The following is an 18,669-nucleotide window of genomic DNA, read 5'->3' on the forward strand; positions in this document are numbered from 1 at the left end:
GAGTTTGTGTGATCTCCCCCTGTCCTACAGAGTGAGTGAGTGGAGTTTGTGTGATCTCCCCCTGTTCTACAGAGTGAGTGAGTGAAGTTTGTGTGATCTCCCCCTGTTCTACAGAGTGAGTGAGTGGAGTTTGTGTGATCTCTCCTTGTTCTACAGAGTGAGTGGAGTTTGTGTGATCTCCCCCTGTCCTACACAGCAAGTGAGTTGAGTTTGTGTGATCTCCCCCTGTCCTACAGAGTGAGTGAGTGGAGTTTGTGTGATCTCCCCCTGTCCTACAGAGTGAGTGAGTGAGTTAGTTGAGTTTGTATGATCTCCCCCTGTCCTACAGAGTGAGTGGTGTTTGTGTGATCTCCCCCTGTTCTACAGAGTGAGTGGAGTTTGTGTGATCTCCCCCTGTCCTACAGAGTCAGTGAGTGGAGTTTGTGTGATATCCCCCTGTCCTACAGAGTGAGTGGAGTTTGTGTGATCTCCCCCTGTTCTACAGTGAGTGAGTGGAGTTTGTATGATCTCCCCATGTCCTACAGAGTGAGTAGAGTTTGTGTGATCTCCCCCTGTTCTACAGAAGGAGTGTGTGGAGTTTGTGTGATCTCCCCCTGTTTTACAGAGTGAGTGGAGTTTGTATGATCTCCCCCTGTCCTACAGAGTGAATGAGTGGACTTTGTGTGATCTCCCCCTGTACTACAGAGTGAGTGAGTGGATTTTGTGTGATCTCTCCCTGTCCTACAGAGTGAGTGGAGTTTGTGTGATCTCCCCCTGTCCGACAGAGTGTGTGAGTGGAGTTTGTGTGATCTCCCCCTGTCCTACAGAGTGAATGAGTGGAGCTTGTTTGATCTCCCCCTGTCCTACAGAGTGTGTGAGTGGAGTTTGTGTGATCTCCCCCTGTCCTACAGAGTGAGTGGAGTTTGTGTAATCTCCCCCTGTCCTACAGAGTGAGTGAGTGGAGTTTGTGTGATCTCCCCCTGTCCTACAGAGTGAGTGGAGTTTGTGTGATCTCCCCCTGTCCTACAGAGTGAGTGGAGTTTGTGTGATCTCCCCCTGTTCTACAGAGTGAGTGGAGTTTGTGTGATCTCCCCCTGTTCTACAGAGTGAGTGGAGTTTGTGTGATCTCCCCCTGTCCTACAGAGTGTGTGAGTGGAGTTTGTATGATCTCCCCCTGTCCTACTGTGTGAGTGAGTGGAGTTTGTGTGATCTCCCCCTGTTCCACAGAGTGAGTGTGAGTGGAGTTTGTGTGATCTCCCCCTGTCCTACAGAGTGTGTGAGTGGAGTTTGTATGATCTCCCCCTGTCCTACAGAGTGTGTGAGTGGAGTTTGTGTGATCTCCCCCTGTACTACAGAGTGAGTGGAGTTTGTGTGATCTCCCCCTGTCCGACAGAGTGTGTGAGTGGAGTTTGTGTGATCTCCCCCTGTCCTACAGAGTGAATGAGTGGAGCTTGTTTGATCTCCCCCTGTCCTACAGAGTGTGTGAGTGGAGTTTGTGTGATCTCCCCCTGTCCTACAGAGTGAGTGGAGTTTGTGTAATCTCCCCCTGTCCTACAGAGTGAGTGAGTGGAATTTGTGTGATCTCCCCCTGTCCTACAGAGTGAGTGGAGTTTGTGTGATCTCCCCCTGTCCTACAGAGTGAGTGGAGTTTGTGTGATCTCCCCCTGTTCTACAGAGTGAGTGGAGTTTGTGTGATCTCCCCCTGTTCTACAGAGTGAGTGGAGTTTGTGTGATCTCCCCCTGTCCTACAGAGTGTGTGAGTGGAGTTTGTATGCTCTCCCCCTGTCCTACAGTGTGAGTGAGTGGAGTTTGTGTGATCTCCCCCTGTTCCACAGAGTGAGTGTGAGTGGAGTTTGTGTGATCTCCCCCTGTCCTACAGAGTGTGTGAGTGGAGTTTGTATGATCTCCCCCTGTCCTACAGAGTGTGTGAGTGGAGTTTGTGTGATCTCCCCCTGTACTACAGAGTGAGTGGAGTTTGTGTGATCTCCCCCTGTTCTACAGAGTGAGTGGAGTTTGTGTGATCTCCCCCTGTTCTACAGTGAGTGAGTGGAGTTTATATGATCTCCCCCTGTCCTACAGAGTGAGTAGAGTTTGTGTGATCTCCGCCTGTTCTACAGAGTGAGTGGAGTTTGTGTGATCTCCCCCTATCCTACAGAGTGAGTGAGTGGGGTTTGTGTGATCTCCCCCTGTTCTACAGAGTGAGTGAGTGGAGTTTGTGTGATCTCCCCCTGTTCTACAGAGTGAGTGTGTGGAGTTTGTGTGATCTCCCCCTGTTCTACAGTGTGAGTGGAGTTTGTGTGATCTCCCCCTGTCCTACACAGCAAGTGAGTTGAGTTTGTGTGATCTCCCCCTGTCCTACAGAGTGAGTGAGTGAGTTAGTTGAGTTTGTATGATCTCCCCCTGTCCTACAGAGTGAGTGAATGGAGTTTGTGTGATCTCCCCCTGTCCTACAGAGTGAGTGGTGTTTGTGTGATCTCCCCCTGTTCTACAGAGTGAGTGGAGTTTGTGTGATCTCCCCCTGTCCTACAGAGTCAGTGAGTGGAGTTTGTGTGATCTCCCCCTGTCGTACAGAGTGAGTGGAGTTTGTGTGATCTCCCCCTGTTCTACAGTGAGTGAGTGGAGTTTGTATGATCTCCCCATGTCCTACAGAGTGAGTAGAGTTTGTGTGATCTCCCCCTGTTCTACAGAAGGAGTGTGTGGAGTTTGTGTGATCTCCCCCTGTTTTACAGAGTGAGTGGAGTTTGTATGATCTCCCCCTGTCCTACAGAGTGAATGAGTGGACTTTGTGTGATCTCCCCCTGTACTACAGAGTGAGTGAGTGGAGTTTGTGTGATCTCTCCCTGTCCTACAGAGTGAGTGGAGTTTGTGTGATCTCCCCCTGTCCGACAGAGTGTGTGAGTGGAGTTTGTGTGATCTCCCCCTGTCCTACAGAGTGAATGAGTGGAGCTTGTTTGATCTCCCCCTGTCCTACAGAGTGTGTGAGTGGAGTTTGTGTGATCTCCCCCTGTCCTACAGAGTGAGTGGAGTTTGTGTAATCTCCCCCTGTCCTACAGAGTGAGTGAGTGGAGTTTGTGTGATCTCCCCCTGTCCTACAGAGTGAGTGGAGTTTGTGTGATCTCCCCCTGTCCTACAGAGTGAGTGGAGTTTGTGTGATCTCCCCCTGTTCTACAGAGTGAGTGGAGTTTGTGTGATCTCCCCCTGTTCTACAGAGTGAGTGGAGTTTGTGTGATCTCCCCCTGTCCTACAGAGTGTGTGAGTGGAGTTTGTATGATCTCCCCCTGTCCTACAGTGTGAGTGAGTGGAGTTTGTGTGATCTCCCCCTGTTCCACAGAGTGAGTGTGAGTGGAGTTTGTGTGATCTCCCCCTGTCCTACAGAGTGTGTGAGTGGAGTTTGTATGATCTCCCCCTGTCCTACAGAGTGTGTGAGTGGAGTTTGTGTGATCTCCCCCTGTACTACAGAGTGAGTGGAGTTTGTATGATCTCCCCCTGTTCTACAGATTGAGTGAGTGGAGTTTGTGTGATCTCCCCCTGTTCTACAGAGTGAGTGGAGTTTGTGTGATCTCCCCCTGTTCTACAGAGTGAGTGGAGTTTGTGTGATCTCCCCCTGTCCTACAGAGTGAGTGAGTGGAGTTTGTGTGATCTCCCCCTGTTCTACAGTGAGTGAGTGGAGTTTGTATGATCTGCCCCTGTTCTACAGAGTGTGTGAGTGGAGTTTGAATGATCTCCCCCTGTCCTACAGAGTGAGTGAGTAGAGTTTGTATGATCTCCCCCTGTCCTACAGAGTGAGTGGAGTTTGTGTGATCTCCCCCTGTTCTACAGAGTGAGTGTGTGGAGTTTGTGTGATCTCCCCCTGTTTTACAGAGTGGAGTTTGTATGATCTCCCCCTGTCCTACAGAGTGAGTGAGTGGAGTTTGTGTGATTTCCCCCTGTTCTACAGAGTGAGTGAGTGGAGTTTGTGTGATCTCTCCCTGTTCTACAGAGTGAGTGGAGTTTGTGTGATCTCCCCCTGTCCTACAGAGTGAGTGAGTGGAGTTTGTGTGATCTCCCCCTGTTCTACAGAGTGAGTGAGTGAAGTTTGTGTGATCTCCCCCTGTTCTACAGAGTGAGTGAGTGGAGTTTGTGTGATCTCTCCCTGTTCTACAGAGTGAGTGGAGTTTGTGTGATCTCCCCCTGTCCTACACAGCAAGTGAGTTGAGTTTGTGTGATCTCCCCCTGTCCTACAGAGTGAGTGAGTGGAGTTTGTGTGATCTCCCCCTGTCCTACAGAGTGAGTGAGTGAGTTAGTTGAGTTTGTATGATCTCCCCCTGTCCTACAGAGTGAGTGGTGTTTGTGTGATCTCCCCCTGTTCTACAGAGTGAGTGGAGTTTGTGTGATCTCCCCCTGTCCTACAGAGTCAGTGAGTGGAGTTTGTGTGATCTCCCCCTGTCCTACAGAGTGAGTGGAGTTTGTGTGATCTCCCCCTGTTCTACAGTGAGTGAGTGGAGTTTGTATGATCTCCCCATGTCCTACAGAGTGAGTAGAGTTTGTGTGATCTCCCCCTGTTCTACAGAAGGAGTGTGTGGAGTTTGTGTGATCTCCCCCTGTTTTACAGAGTGAGTGGAGTTTGTATGATCTCCCCCTGTCCTACAGAGTGAATGAGTGGACTTTGTGTGATCTCCCCCTGTACTACAGAGTGAGTGAGTGGATTTTGTGTGATCTCTCCCTGTCCTACAGAGTGAGTGGAGTTTGTGTGATCTCCCCCTGTCCGACAGAGTGTGTGAGTGGAGTTTGTGTGATCTCCCCCTGTCCTACAGAGTGAATGAGTGGAGCTTGTTTGATCTCCCCCTGTCCTACAGAGTGTGTGAGTGGAGTTTGTGTGATCTCCCCCTGTCCTACAGAGTGAGTGGAGTTTGTGTAATCTCCCCCTGTCCTACAGAGTGAGTGAGTGGAGTTTGTGTGATCTCCCCCTGTCCTACAGAGTGAGTGGAGTTTGTGTGATCTCCCCCTGTCCTACAGAGTGAGTGGAGTTTGTGTGATCTCCCCCTGTTCTACAGAGTGAGTGGAGTTTGTGTGATCTCCCCCTGTTCTACAGAGTGAGTGGAGTTTGTGTGATCTCCCCCTGTCCTACAGAGTGTGTGAGTGGAGTTTGTATGATCTCCCCCTGTCCTACAGTGTGAGTGAGTGGAGTTTGTGTGATCTCCCCCTGTTCCACAGAGTGAGTGTGAGTGGAGTTTGTGTGATCTCCCCCTGTCCTACAGAGTGTGTGAGTGGAGTTTGTATGATCTCCCCCTGTCCTACAGAGTGTGTGAGTGGAGTTTGTGTGATCTCCCCCTGTACTACAGAGTGAGTGGAGTTTGTATGATCTCCCCCTGTTCTACAGATTGAGTGAGTGGAGTTTGTGTGATCTCCCCCTGTTCTACAGAGTGAGTGGAGTTTGTGTGATCTCCCCCTGTTCTACAGAGTGAGTGGAGTTTGTGTGATCTCCCCCTGTCCTACAGAGTGAGTGAGTGGAGTTTGTGTGATCTCCCCCTGTTCTACAGTGAGTGAGTGGAGTTTGTATGATCTCCCCCTGTCCTACAGAGTGAGTGAGTGAGTTGAGTTTGTATGATCTCCCCCTGTCCTACAGAGTGAGTGAATGGAGTTTGTGTGATCTCCCCCTGTCCTACAGAGTGAGTGGTGTTTGTGTGATCTCCCCCTGTTCTACAGAGTGAGTGGAGTTTGTGTGATCTCCCCCTGTCCTACAGAGTCAGTGAGTGGAGTTTGTGTGATCTCCCCCTGTCCTACAGAGTGAGTGGAGTTTGTGTGATCTCCCCCTGTTCTACAGTGAGTGAGTGGAGTTTGTATGATCTCCCCATGTCCTACAGAGTGAGTAGAGTTTGTGTGATCTCCCCCTGTTCTACAGAAGGAGTGTGTGGAGTTTGTGTGATCTCCCCCTGTTTTACAGAGTGAGTGGAGTTTGTATGATCTCCCCCTGTTCTACAGATTGAGTGAGTGGAGTTTGTGTGATCTCCCCCTGTTCTACAGAGTGAGTGGAGTTTGTGTGATCTCCCCCTGTTCTACAGAGTGAGTGGAGTTTGTGTGATCTCCCCCTGTCCTACAGAGTGAGTGAGTGGAGTTTGTGTGATCTCCCCCTGTTCTACAGTGAGTGAGTGGAGTTTGTATGATCTGCCCCTGTTCTACAGAGTGTGTGAGTGGAGTTTGTATGATCTCCCCCTGTCCTACAGAGTGAGTGAGTAGAGTTTGTATGATCTCCCCCTGTCCTACAGAGTGAGTGGAGTTTGTGTGATCTCCCCCTGTTCTACAGAGTGAGTGTGTGGAGTTTGTGTGATCTCCCCCTGTTTTACAGAGTGGAGTTTGTATGATCTCCCCCTGTCCTACAGAGTGAGTGGAGTTTGTGTGATTTCCCCCTGTTCTACAGAGTGAGTGAGTGGAGTTTGTGTGATCTCTCCCTGTTCTACAGAGTGAGTGGAGTTTGTGTGATCTCCCCCTGTCCTACAGAGTGAGTGAGTGGAGTTTGTGTGATCTCCCCCTGTTCTACAGAGTGAGTGAGTGAAGTTTGTGTGATCTCCCCCTGTTCTACAGAGTGAGTGTGTGGAGTTTGTGTGATCTCCCCCTGTTCTACAGTGTGAGTGGAGTTTGTGTGATCTCCCCCTGTCCTACACAGCAAGTGAGTTGAGTTTGTGTGATCTCCCCCTGTCCTACAGAGTGAGTGAGTGGAGTTTGTGTGATCTCCCCCTGTCCTACAGAGTGAGTGAGTGAGTTAGTTGAGTTTGTATGATCTCCCCCTGTCCTACAGAGTGAGTGGTGTTTGTGTGATCTCCCCCTGTTCTACAGAGTGAGTGGAGTTTGTGTGATCTCCCCCTGTCCTACAGAGTCAGTGAGTGGAGTTTGTGTGATCTCCCCCTGTCCTACAGAGTGAGTGGAGTTTGTGTGATCTCCCCCTGTTCTACAGTGAGTGAGTGGAGTTTGTATGATCTCCCCATGTCCTACAGAGTGAGTAGAGTTTGTGTGATCTCCCCCTGTTCTACAGAAGGAGTGTGTGGAGTTTGTGTGATCTCCCCCTGTTTTACAGAGTGAGTGGAGTTTGTATGATCTCCCCCTGTCCTACAGAGTGAATGAGTGGAGTTTGTGTGATCTCCCCCTGTACTACAGAGTGAGTGAGTGGAGTTTGTGTGATCTCCCCCTGTTCCACAGAGTGAGTGTGAGTGGAGTTTGTGTGATCTCCCCCTGTCCTACAGAGTGTGTGAGTGGAGTTTGTATGATCTCCCCCTGTCCTACAGAGTGTGTGAGTGGAGTTTGTGTGATCTCCCCCTGTACTACAGAGTGAGTGGAGTTTGTATGATCTCCCCCTGTTCTACAGATTGAGTGAGTGGAGTTTGTGTGATCTCCCCCTGTTCTACAGAGTGAGTGGAGTTTGTGTGATCTCCCCCTGTTCTACAGAGTGAGTGGAGTTTGTGTGATCTCCCCCTGTCCTACAGAGTGAGTGAGTGGAGTTTGTGTGATCTCCCCCTGTTCTACAGTGAGTGAGTGGAGTTTGTATGATCTGCCCCTGTTCTACAGAGTGTGTGAGTGGAGTTTGTATGATCTCCCCCTGTCCTACAGAGTGAGTGAGTAGAGTTTGTATGATCTCCCCCTGTCCTACAGAGTGAGTGGAGTTTGTGTGATCTCCCCCTGTTCTACAGAGTGAGTGTGTGGAGTTTGTGTGATCTCCCCCTGTTTTACAGAGTGGAGTTTGTATGATCTCCCCCTGTCCTACAGAGTGAGTGAGTGGAGTTTGTGTGATTTCCCCCTGTTCTACAGAGTGAGTGAGTGGAGTTTGTGTGATCTCTCCCTGTTCTACAGAGTGAGTGGAGTTTGTGTGATCTCCCCCTGTCCTACAGAGTGAGTGAGTGGAGTTTGTGTGATCTCCCCCTGTTCTACAGAGTGAGTGAGTGAAGTTTGTGTGATCTCCCCCTGTTCTACAGAGTGAGTGAGTGGAGTTTGTGTGATCTCTCCCTGTTCTACAGAGTGAGTGGAGTTTGTGTGATCTCCCCCTGTCCTACACAGCAAGTGAGTTGAGTTTGTGTGATCTCCCCCTGTCCTACAGAGTGAGTGAGTGGAGTTTGTGTGATCTCCCCCTGTCCTACAGAGTGAGTGAGTGAGTTAGTTGAGTTTGTATGATCTCCCCCTGTCCTACAGAGTGAGTGGTGTTTGTGTGATCTCCCCCTGTTCTACAGAGTGAGTGGAGTTTGTGTGATCTCCCCCTGTCCTACAGAGTCAGTGAGTGGAGTTTGTGTGATCTCCCCCTGTCCTACAGAGTGAGTGGAGTTTGTGTGATCTCCCCCTGTTCTACAGTGAGTGAGTGGAGTTTGTATGATCTCCCCATGTCCTACAGAGTGAGTAGAGTTTGTGTGATCTCCCCCTGTTCTACAGAAGGAGTGTGTGGAGTTTGTGTGATCTCCCCCTGTTTTACAGAGTGAGTGGAGTTTGTATGATCTCCCCCTGTCCTACAGAGTGAATGAGTGGACTTTGTGTGATCTCCCCCTGTACTACAGAGTGAGTGAGTGGATTTTGTGTGATCTCTCCCTGTCCTACAGAGTGAGTGGAGTTTGTGTGATCTCCCCCTGTCCGACAGAGTGTGTGAGTGGAGTTTGTGTGATCTCCCCCTGTCCTACAGAGTGAATGAGTGGAGCTTGTTTGATCTCCCCCTGTCCTACAGAGTGTGTGAGTGGAGTTTGTGTGATCTCCCCCTGTCCTACAGAGTGAGTGGAGTTTGTGTAATCTCCCCCTGTCCTACAGAGTGAGTGAGTGGAGTTTGTGTGATCTCCCCCTGTCCTACAGAGTGAGTGGAGTTTGTGTGATCTCCCCCTGTCCTACAGAGTGAGTGGAGTTTGTGTGATCTCCCCCTGTTCTACAGAGTGAGTGGAGTTTGTGTGATCTCCCCCTGTTCTACAGAGTGAGTGGAGTTTGTGTGATCTCCCCCTGTCCTACAGAGTGTGTGAGTGGAGTTTGTATGATCTCCCCCTGTCCTACAGTGTGAGTGAGTGGAGTTTGTGTGATCTCCCCCTGTTCCACAGAGTGAGTGTGAGTGGAGTTTGTGTGATCTCCCCCTGTCCTACAGAGTGTGTGAGTGGAGTTTGTATGATCTCCCCCTGTCCTACAGAGTGTGTGAGTGGAGTTTGTGTGATCTCCCCCTGTACTACAGAGTGAGTGGAGTTTGTATGATCTCCCCCTGTTCTACAGATTGAGTGAGTGGAGTTTGTGTGATCTCCCCCTGTTCTACAGAGTGAGTGGAGTTTGTGTGATCTCCCCCTGTTCTACAGAGTGAGTGGAGTTTGTGTGATCTCCCCCTGTCCTACAGAGTGAGTGAGTGGAGTTTGTGTGATCTCCCCCTGTTCTACAGTGAGTGAGTGGAGTTTGTATGATCTCCCCCTGTCCTACAGAGTGAGTGAGTGAGTTGAGTTTGTATGATCTCCCCCTGTCCTACAGAGTGAGTGAATGGAGTTTGTGTGATCTCCCCCTGTCCTACAGAGTGAGTGGTGTTTGTGTGATCTCCCCCTGTTCTACAGAGTGAGTGGAGTTTGTGTGATCTCCCCCTGTCCTACAGAGTCAGTGAGTGGAGTTTGTGTGATCTCCCCCTGTCCTACAGAGTGAGTGGAGTTTGTGTGATCTCCCCCTGTTCTACAGTGAGTGAGTGGAGTTTGTATGATCTCCCCATGTCCTACAGAGTGAGTAGAGTTTGTGTGATCTCCCCCTGTTCTACAGAAGGAGTGTGTGGAGTTTGTGTGATCTCCCCCTGTTTTACAGAGTGAGTGGAGTTTGTATGATCTCCCCCTGTTCTACAGATTGAGTGAGTGGAGTTTGTGTGATCTCCCCCTGTTCTACAGAGTGAGTGGAGTTTGTGTGATCTCCCCCTGTTCTACAGAGTGAGTGGAGTTTGTGTGATCTCCCCCTGTCCTACAGAGTGAGTGAGTGGAGTTTGTGTGATCTCCCCCTGTTCTACAGTGAGTGAGTGGAGTTTGTATGATCTGCCCCTGTTCTACAGAGTGTGTGAGTGGAGTTTGTATGATCTCCCCCTGTCCTACAGAGTGAGTGAGTGGAGTTTGTGTGATCTCTCCCTGTTCTACAGAGTGAGTGGAGTTTGTGTGATCTCCCCCTGTCCTACAGAGTGAGTGAGTGGAGTTTGTGTGATCTCCCCCTGTTCTACAGAGTGAGTGAGTGAAGTTTGTGTGATCTCCCCCTGTTCTACAGAGTGAGTGTGTGGAGTTTGTGTGATCTCCCCCTGTTCTACAGTGTGAGTGGAGTTTGTGTGATCTCCCCCTGTCCTACACAGCAAGTGAGTTGAGTTTGTGTGATCTCCCCCTGTCCTACAGAGTGAGTGAGTGGAGTTTGTGTGATCTCCCCCTGTCCTACAGAGTGAGTGAGTGAGTTAGTTGAGTTTGTATGATCTCCCCCTGTCCTACAGAGTGAGTGGTGTTTGTGTGATCTCCCCCTGTTCTACAGAGTGAGTGGAGTTTGTGTGATCTCCCCCTGTCCTACAGTGTGAGTGAGTGGAGTTTGTGTGATCTCCCCCTGTTCCACAGAGTGAGTGTGAGTGGAGTTTGTGTGATCTCCCCCTGTCCTACAGAGTGTGTGAGTGGAGTTTGTATGATCTCCCCCTGTCCTACAGAGTGTGTGAGTGGAGTTTGTGTGATCTCCCCCTGTACTACAGAGTGAGTGGAGTTTGTATGATCTCCCCCTGTTCTACAGATTGAGTGAGTGGAGTTTGTGTGATCTCCCCCTGTTCTACAGAGTGAGTGGAGTTTGTGTGATCTCCCCCTGTTCTACAGAGTGAGTGGAGTTTGTGTGATCTCCCCCTGTCCTACAGAGTGAGTGAGTGGAGTTTGTGTGATCTCCCCCTGTTCTACAGTGAGTGAGTGGAGTTTGTATGATCTCCCCCTGTCCTACAGAGTGAGTGAGTGAGTTGAGTTTGTATGATCTCCCCCTGTCCTACAGAGTGAGTGAATGGAGTTTGTGTGATCTCCCCCTGTCCTACAGAGTGAGTGGTGTTTGTGTGATCTCCCCCTGTTCTACAGAGTGAGTGGAGTTTGTGTGATCTCCCCCTGTCCTACAGAGTCAGTGAGTGGAGTTTGTGTGATCTCCCCCTGTCCTACAGAGTGAGTGGAGTTTGTGTGATCTCCCCCTGTTCTACAGTGAGTGAGTGGAGTTTGTATGATCTCCCCATGTCCTACAGAGTGAGTAGAGTTTGTGTGATCTCCCCCTGTTCTACAGAAGGAGTGTGTGGAGTTTGTGTGATCTCCCCCTGTTTTACAGAGTGAGTGGAGTTTGTATGATCTCCCCCTGTTCTACAGATTGAGTGAGTGGAGTTTGTGTGATCTCCCCCTGTTCTACAGAGTGAGTGGAGTTTGTGTGATCTCCCCCTGTTCTACAGAGTGAGTGGAGTTTGTGTGATCTCCCCCTGTCCTACAGAGTGAGTGAGTGGAGTTTGTGTGATCTCCCCCTGTTCTACAGTGAGTGAGTGGAGTTTGTATGATCTGCCCCTGTTCTACAGAGTGTGTGAGTGGAGTTTGTATGATCTCCCCCTGTCCTACAGAGTGAGTGAGTGGAGTTTGTGTGATCTCTCCCTGTTCTACAGAGTGAGTGGAGTTTGTGTGATCTCCCCCTGTCCTACAGAGTGAGTGAGTGGAGTTTGTGTGATCTCCCCCTGTTCTACAGAGTGAGTGAGTGAAGTTTGTGTGATCTCCCCCTGTTCTACAGAGTGAGTGTGTGGAGTTTGTGTGATCTCCCCCTGTTCTACAGTGTGAGTGGAGTTTGTGTGATCTCCCCCTGTCCTACACAGCAAGTGAGTTGAGTTTGTGTGATCTCCCCCTGTCCTACAGAGTGAGTGAGTGGAGTTTGTGTGATCTCCCCCTGTCCTACAGAGTGAGTGAGTGAGTTAGTTGAGTTTGTATGATCTCCCCCTGTCCTACAGAGTGAGTGGTGTTTGTGTGATCTCCCCCTGTTCTACAGAGTGAGTGGAGTTTGTGTGATCTCCCCCTGTCCTACAGAGTCAGTGAGTGGAGTTTGTGTGATCTCCCCCTGTCCTACAGAGTGAGTGGAGTTTGTGTGATCTCCCCCTGTTCTACAGTGAGTGAGTGGAGTTTGTATGATCTCCCCATGTCCTACAGAGTGAGTAGAGTTTGTGTGATCTCCCCCTGTTCTACAGAAGGAGTGTGTGGAGTTTGTGTGATCTCCCCCTGTTTTACAGAGTGAGTGGAGTTTGTATGATCTCCCCCTGTCCTACAGAGTGAATGAGTGGAGTTTGTGTGATCTCCCCCTGTACTACAGAGTGAGTGAGTGGAGTTTGTGTGATCTCTCCCTGTCCTACAGAGTGAGTGGAGTTTGTGTGATCTCCCCCTGTCCGACAGAGTGTGTGAGTGGAGTTTGTGTGATCTCCCCCTGTCCTACAGAGTGAATGAGTGGAGCTTGTTTGATCTCCCCCTGTCCTACAGAGTGTGTGAGTGGAGTTTGTGTGATCTCCCCCTGTCCTACAGAGTGAGTGGAGTTTGTGTAATCTCCCCCTGTCCTACAGAGTGAGTGAGTGGAGTTTGTGTGATCTCCCCCTGTCCTACAGAGTGAGTGGAGTTTGTGTGATCTCCCTCTGTCCTACAGAGTGAGTGGAGTTTGTGTGATCTCCCCCTGTCCTACAGAGTGTGTGAGTGGAGTTTGTATGATCTCCCCCTGTCCTACAGTGTGAGTGAGTGGAGTTTGTGTGATCTCCCCCTGTTCCACAGAGTGAGTGTGAGTGGAGTTTGTGTGATCTCCCCCTGTCCTACAGAGTGTGTGAGTGGAGTTTGTATGATCTCCCCCTGTTCTACAGATTGAGTGAGTGGAGTTTGTGTGATCTCCCCCTGTTCTACAGAGTGAGTGGAGTTTGTGTGATCTCCCCCTGTTCTACAGAGTGAGTGGAGTTTGTGTGATCTCCCCCTGTCCTACAGAGTGAGTGAGTGGAGTTTGTGTGATCTCCCCCTGTTCTACAGTGAGTGAGTGGAGTTTGTATGATCTGCCCCTGTTCTACAGAGTGTGTGAGTGGAGTTTGTATGATCTCCCCCTGTCCTACAGAGTGAGTGAGTGGAGTTTGTGTGATCTCTCCCTGTTCTACAGAGTGAGTGGAGTTTGTGTGATCTCCCCCTGTCCTACAGAGTGAGTGAGTGGAGTTTGTGTGATCTCCCCCTGTTCTACAGAGTGAGTGAGTGAAGTTTGTGTGATCTCCCCCTGTTCTACAGAGTGAGTGTGTGGAGTTTGTGTGATCTCCCCCTGTTCTACAGTGTGAGTGGAGTTTGTGTGATCTCCCCCTGTCCTACACAGCAAGTGAGTTGAGTTTGTGTGATCTCCCCCTGTCCTACAGAGTGAGTGAGTGGAGTTTGTGTGATCTCCCCCTGTCCTACAGAGTGAGTGAGTGAGTTAGTTGAGTTTGTATGATCTCCCCCTGTCCTACAGAGTGAGTGGTGTTTGTGTGATCTCCCCCTGTTCTACAGAGTGAGTGGAGTTTGTGTGATCTCCCCCTGTCCTACAGTGTGAGTGAGTGGAGTTTGTGTGATCTCCCCCTGTTCCACAGAGTGAGTGTGAGTGGAGTTTGTGTGATCTCCCCCTGTCCTACAGAGTGTGTGAGTGGAGTTTGTATGATCTCCCCCTGTCCTACAGAGTGTGTGAGTGGAGTTTGTGTGATCTCCCCCTGTACTACAGAGTGAGTGGAGTTTGTATGATCTCCCCCTGTTCTACAGATTGAGTGAGTGGAGTTTGTGTGATCTCCCCCTGTTCTACAGAGTGAGTGGAGTTTGTGTGATCTCCCCCTGTTCTACAGAGTGAGTGGAGTTTGTGTGATCTCCCCCTGTCCTACAGAGTGAGTGAGTGGAGTTTGTGTGATCTCCCCCTGTTCTACAGTGAGTGAGTGGAGTTTGTATGATCTCCCCCTGTCCTACAGAGTGAGTGAGTGAGTTGAGTTTGTATGATCTCCCCCTGTCCTACAGAGTGAGTGAATGGAGTTTGTGTGATCTCCCCCTGTCCTACAGAGTGAGTGGTGTTTGTGTGATCTCCCCCTGTTCTACAGAGTGAGTGGAGTTTGTGTGATCTCCCCCTGTCCTACAGAGTCAGTGAGTGGAGTTTGTGTGATCTCCCCCTGTCCTACAGAGTGAGTGGAGTTTGTGTGATCTCCCCCTGTTCTACAGTGAGTGAGTGGAGTTTGTATGATCTCCCCATGTCCTACAGAGTGAGTAGAGTTTGTGTGATCTCCCCCTGTTCTACAGAAGGAGTGTGTGGAGTTTGTGTGATCTCCCCCTGTTTTACAGAGTGAGTGGAGTTTGTATGATCTCCCCCTGTTCTACAGATTGAGTGAGTGGAGTTTGTGTGATCTCCCCCTGTTCTACAGAGTGAGTGGAGTTTGTGTGATCTCCCCCTGTTCTACAGAGTGAGTGGAGTTTGTGTGATCTCCCCCTGTCCTACAGAGTGAGTGAGTGGAGTTTGTGTGATCTCCCCCTGTTCTACAGTGAGTGAGTGGAGTTTGTATGATCTGCCCCTGTTCTACAGAGTGTGTGAGTGGAGTTTGTATGATCTCCCCCTGTCCTACAGAGTGAGTGAGTGGAGTTTGTGTGATCTCTCCCTGTTCTACAGAGTGAGTGGAGTTTGTGTGATCTCCCCCTGTCCTACAGAGTGAGTGAGTGGAGTTTGTGTGATCTCCCCCTGTTCTACAGAGTGAGTGAGTGAAGTTTGTGTGATCTCCCCCTGTTCTACAGAGTGAGTGTGTGGAGTTTGTGTGATCTCCCCCTGTTCTACAGTGTGAGTGGAGTTTGTGTGATCTCCCCCTGTCCTACACAGCAAGTGAGTTGAGTTTGTGTGATCTCCCCCTGTCCTACAGAGTGAGTGAGTGGAGTTTGTGTGATCTCCCCCTGTCCTACAGAGTGAGTGAGTGAGTTAGTTGAGTTTGTATGATCTCCCCCTGTCCTACAGAGTGAGTGGTGTTTGTGTGATCTCCCCCTGTTCTACAGAGTGAGTGGAGTTTGTGTGATCTCCCCCTGTCCTACAGAGTCAGTGAGTGGAGTTTGTGTGATCTCCCCCTGTCCTACAGAGTGAGTGGAGTTTGTGTGATCTCCCCCTGTTCTACAGTGAGTGAGTGGAGTTTGTATGATCTCCCCATGTCCTACAGAGTGAGTAGAGTTTGTGTGATCTCCCCCTGTTCTACAGAAGGAGTGTGTGGAGTTTGTGTGATCTCCCCCTGTTTTACAGAGTGAGTGGAGTTTGTATGATCTCCCCCTGTCCTACAGAGTGAATGAGTGGAGTTTGTGTGATCTCCCCCTGTACTACAGAGTGAGTGAGTGGAGTTTGTGTGATCTCTCCCTGTCCTACAGAGTGAGTGGAGTTTGTGTGATCTCCCCCTGTCCGACAGAGTGTGTGAGTGGAGTTTGTGTGATCTCCCCCTGTCCTACAGAGTGAATGAGTGGAGCTTGTTTGATCTCCCCCTGTCCTACAGAGTGTGTGAGTGGAGTTTGTGTGATCTCCCCCTGTCCTACAGAGTGAGTGGAGTTTGTGTAATCTCCCCCTGTCCTACAGAGTGAGTGAGTGGAGTTTGTGTGATCTCCCCCTGTCCTACAGAGTGAGTGGAGTTTGTGTGATCTCCCCCTGTCCTACAGAGTGAGTGGAGTTTGTGTGATCTCCCCCTGTTCTACAGAGTGAGTGGAGTTTGTGTGATCTCCCCCTGTTCTACAGAGTGAGTGGAGTTTGTGTGATCTCCCCCTGTCCTACAGAGTGTGTGAGTGGAGTTTGTATGATCTCCCCCTGTCCTACAGTGTGAGTGAGTGGAGTTTGTGTGATCTCCCCCTGTTCCACAGAGTGAGTGTGAGTGGAGTTTGTGTGATCTCCCCCTGTCCTACAGAGTGTGTGAGTGGAGTTTGTATGATCTCCCCCTGTCCTACAGAGTGTGTGAGTGGAGTTTGTGTGATCTCCCCCTGTACTACAGAGTGAGTGGAGTTTGTATGATCTCCCCCTGTTCTACAGATTGAGTGAGTGGAGTTTGTGTGATCTCCCCCTGTTCTACAGAGTGAGTGAGTGGAGTTTGTGTGATCTCCCCCTGTTCTACAGAGTGAGTGGAGTTTGTGTGATCTCCCCCTGTCCTACAGAGTGAGTGAGTGGAGTTTGTGTGATCTCCCCCTGTTCTACAGTGAGTGAGTGGAGTTTGTATGATCTGCCCCTGTTCTACAGAGTGTGTGAGTGGAGTTTGTATGATCTCCCCCTGTCCTACAGAGTGAGTGAGTAGAGTTTGTATGATCTCCCCCTATCCTACAGAGTGAGTGGAGTTTGCGTGATCTCCCCCTGTTCTACAGAGTGAGTGTGTGGATTTTGTGTGATCTCCCCCTGTTTTACAGAGTGGAGTTTGTATGATCTCCCCCTGTCCTACAGAGTGAGTGAGTGGAGTTTGTGTGATTTCCCCCTGTTCTACAGAGTGAGTGAGTGGAGTTTGTGTGATCTCTCCCTGTTCTACAGAGTGAGTGGAGTTTGTGTGATCTCCCCCTGTCCTACAGAGTGAGTGAGTGGAGTTTGTGTGATCTCCCCCTGTTCTACAGAGTGAGTGAGTGAAGTTTGTGTGATCTCCCCCTGTTCTACAGAGTGAGTGTGTGGAGTTTGTGTGATCTCCCCCTGTTCTACAGTGTGAGTGGAGTTTGTGTGATCTCCCCCTGTCCTACACAGCAAGTGAGTTGAGTTTGTGTGATCTCCCCCTGTCCTACAGAGTGAGTGAGTGGAGTTTGTGTGATCTCCCCCTGTCCTACAGAGTGAGTGAGTGAGTTAGTTGAGTTTGTATGATCTCCCCCTGTCCTACAGAGTGAGTGAATGGAGTTTGTGATCTCCCCCTGTTCTACAGAGTGAGTGGAGTTTGTGTGATCTCCCCCTGTCCTACACAGCGAGTGAGTGGAGTTTGTGTGATCTCCCCCTGTCCTACAGAGTGAGTGAGTGGAGTTTGTGTGATCTCCCCCTGTTCTACAGTGTGAGTTGAGTTTGTGTGATCTCCCCCTGTCCTACACAGCGAGTGAGTTGAGTTTGTGTGATCTCCCCCTGTCCTACAGAGCAAGTGGAGTTTGTGTGATCTCCCCCTGTCCTACAGAGTGTGTGAGTGGGGTTTGTGTGATCTCCCCCTGTCCTACACAGCGAGTGAGTGGAGTTTGTGTGATCTCCCCCTGTTCTACAGTGTGAGTGGAGTTTGTGTGATCTTCCCCTGTCCTACAGAGCAAGTGAGTGGAGTTTGTGTGATCTCCCCCTGTTCTACAGTGTGAGTGGAGTTTGTGTGATCTTCCCCTGTCCTACACAGCGAGTGAGTGGAGTTTGTGTGATCTCCCCCTGTGAGCCGAAGACACACACACACAGGCAGAAAGAGTCAAAGACATACACAGAGACACAAACACACAGAGAGACACACACAGACAAAGATGACAAAGATCCTCCGTGTAGCCTGAAAAACACCGTTGGGGCAAGTGCTGTTAGTGAGCACCAGACAGGCACGGACAAAGAGAGACACAGAGAGAGAGACACAGAGAGAGACACACACACACACAGACGCAGAGAGAGACACACACAGAGACACAGAGAGAGAGACACACACAAAGACACAGGCATATGTACAATCTCGTGCCACTCACTTTCCCTCAAGGGCACGACCACAACCACTACCCAGGGTGAGGATCGCGATGGCGAGGATGAGAAGGAGAATCTCACACGGAGGAGGTAGCGGCCACCGGGATCGTCCAGCGCCGAGGAGACGTCGCACCGCGTCTCTGTTGTGGCAGCGCAGACGGTCTGCCAGCGGGCTCGTCTGAAGCTGCGCAGACAGAGACACAGGGAGGAGTGGTGAGGGTGGTGAGGAGCCAGTGGGTGAGAGAGACGTGTGTGTGTGTGTGAGTGGGTTGGTGGGTGAGTGGGTTGGTGAGTGAGTGGGTGAATGGGTGTGTGTGTGAGTGAGTGGGTTGGTGGGTGAGTGGGTTGGTGAGTGAGTGGGTGAGTGGGTTGGTGAGTGGGTGAATGGGTTGGTGAGTGAGTGGGTGAATGGGTGAGTGGGTGATTGAGTGGGTGAGTGAGTGGGTGATTGAGTGGGTTGGTGAGTGAGTGGGTGAGGGGGTTGGTGAGTGGGTTGGTGAGTGAGTGGGTGAGTGAGTGGGTTGGTCAGTGAGTGGGTTGGTGAGTGGGTTGGTGAGTGAGTGGGTGGGTGAGTGGGTTGGTGAGTGAGTGGGTAAGTTGGTTGGTTAGTGGATGAGTGAGTGGGTTGGTGAGTGAGTGGGTTGGTGAGTGGGTTGGTGAGTGAGTGGGTGAGTGGGTGGGTGAGTGGGGGGGTGAGTGAGTGGGTAAGTTGGTTGGTGAGTGGGTGAGTGAGTGGGTTGGTGAGTGAGTGGGTGAGTGAGTGGGTTGGTGAGTGAGTGGATTGGTGAGTGGGTTGGTGAGTGGGTGAGTGGGTGGGTGAGTGGGTTGGTGAGTGAGTGGGTAATTGGTTGGTGAGTGGGTGAGTGAGTGGGTTGGTGAGTGAGTGGGTGAGTGAGTAGGTTGGTGAGTGAGTGAGTGGGTGAGTAAGTGAGTGGGTGAGTGAGTGGGTGAGTGGGTTGGTGAGTGGGTTGGTGAGTGAGTGGGTGAGTGAGTGGGTTGGTGAGTGAGTGGCTGAGTGAGTGGGTGAGTGAATGGGTTGGTGAGTGAGTGGGTTGGTGAGTGAGTGGCTGAGTG

The 18,669-nt window shown here is 50.5% G+C and overlaps 1 protein-coding gene across 3 annotated transcripts in view; it reads right to left on the reverse strand.

Moving 5' to 3' along the window:
- Positions 1–18,669, reverse strand: part of LOC142919869 (uncharacterized) — a 79,726-nt gene that overhangs the window by 59,828 nt on the left and 1,229 nt on the right. For all 3 annotated transcript variants that reach the window (XM_076062539.1, XM_076062538.1, XM_076062537.1), the window contains exon 3: positions 17,601–17,779. In XM_076062539.1, coding sequence (XP_075918654.1) covers positions 17,601–17,779 — 179 coding nt within the window. The remainder of the gene's footprint in view (positions 1–17,600; positions 17,780–18,669) is intronic.

This window comes from Petromyzon marinus, unplaced genomic scaffold (genome assembly GCF_048934315.1).
Source record: "Petromyzon marinus isolate PM22_M1 ecotype Great Lakes invasive population unplaced genomic scaffold, UKy_Petmar_22M1.pri1.0 PM_G_Scaffold_65, whole genome shotgun sequence".
Lineage (NCBI taxonomy): Eukaryota > Metazoa > Chordata > Hyperoartia > Petromyzontiformes > Petromyzontidae > Petromyzon > Petromyzon marinus.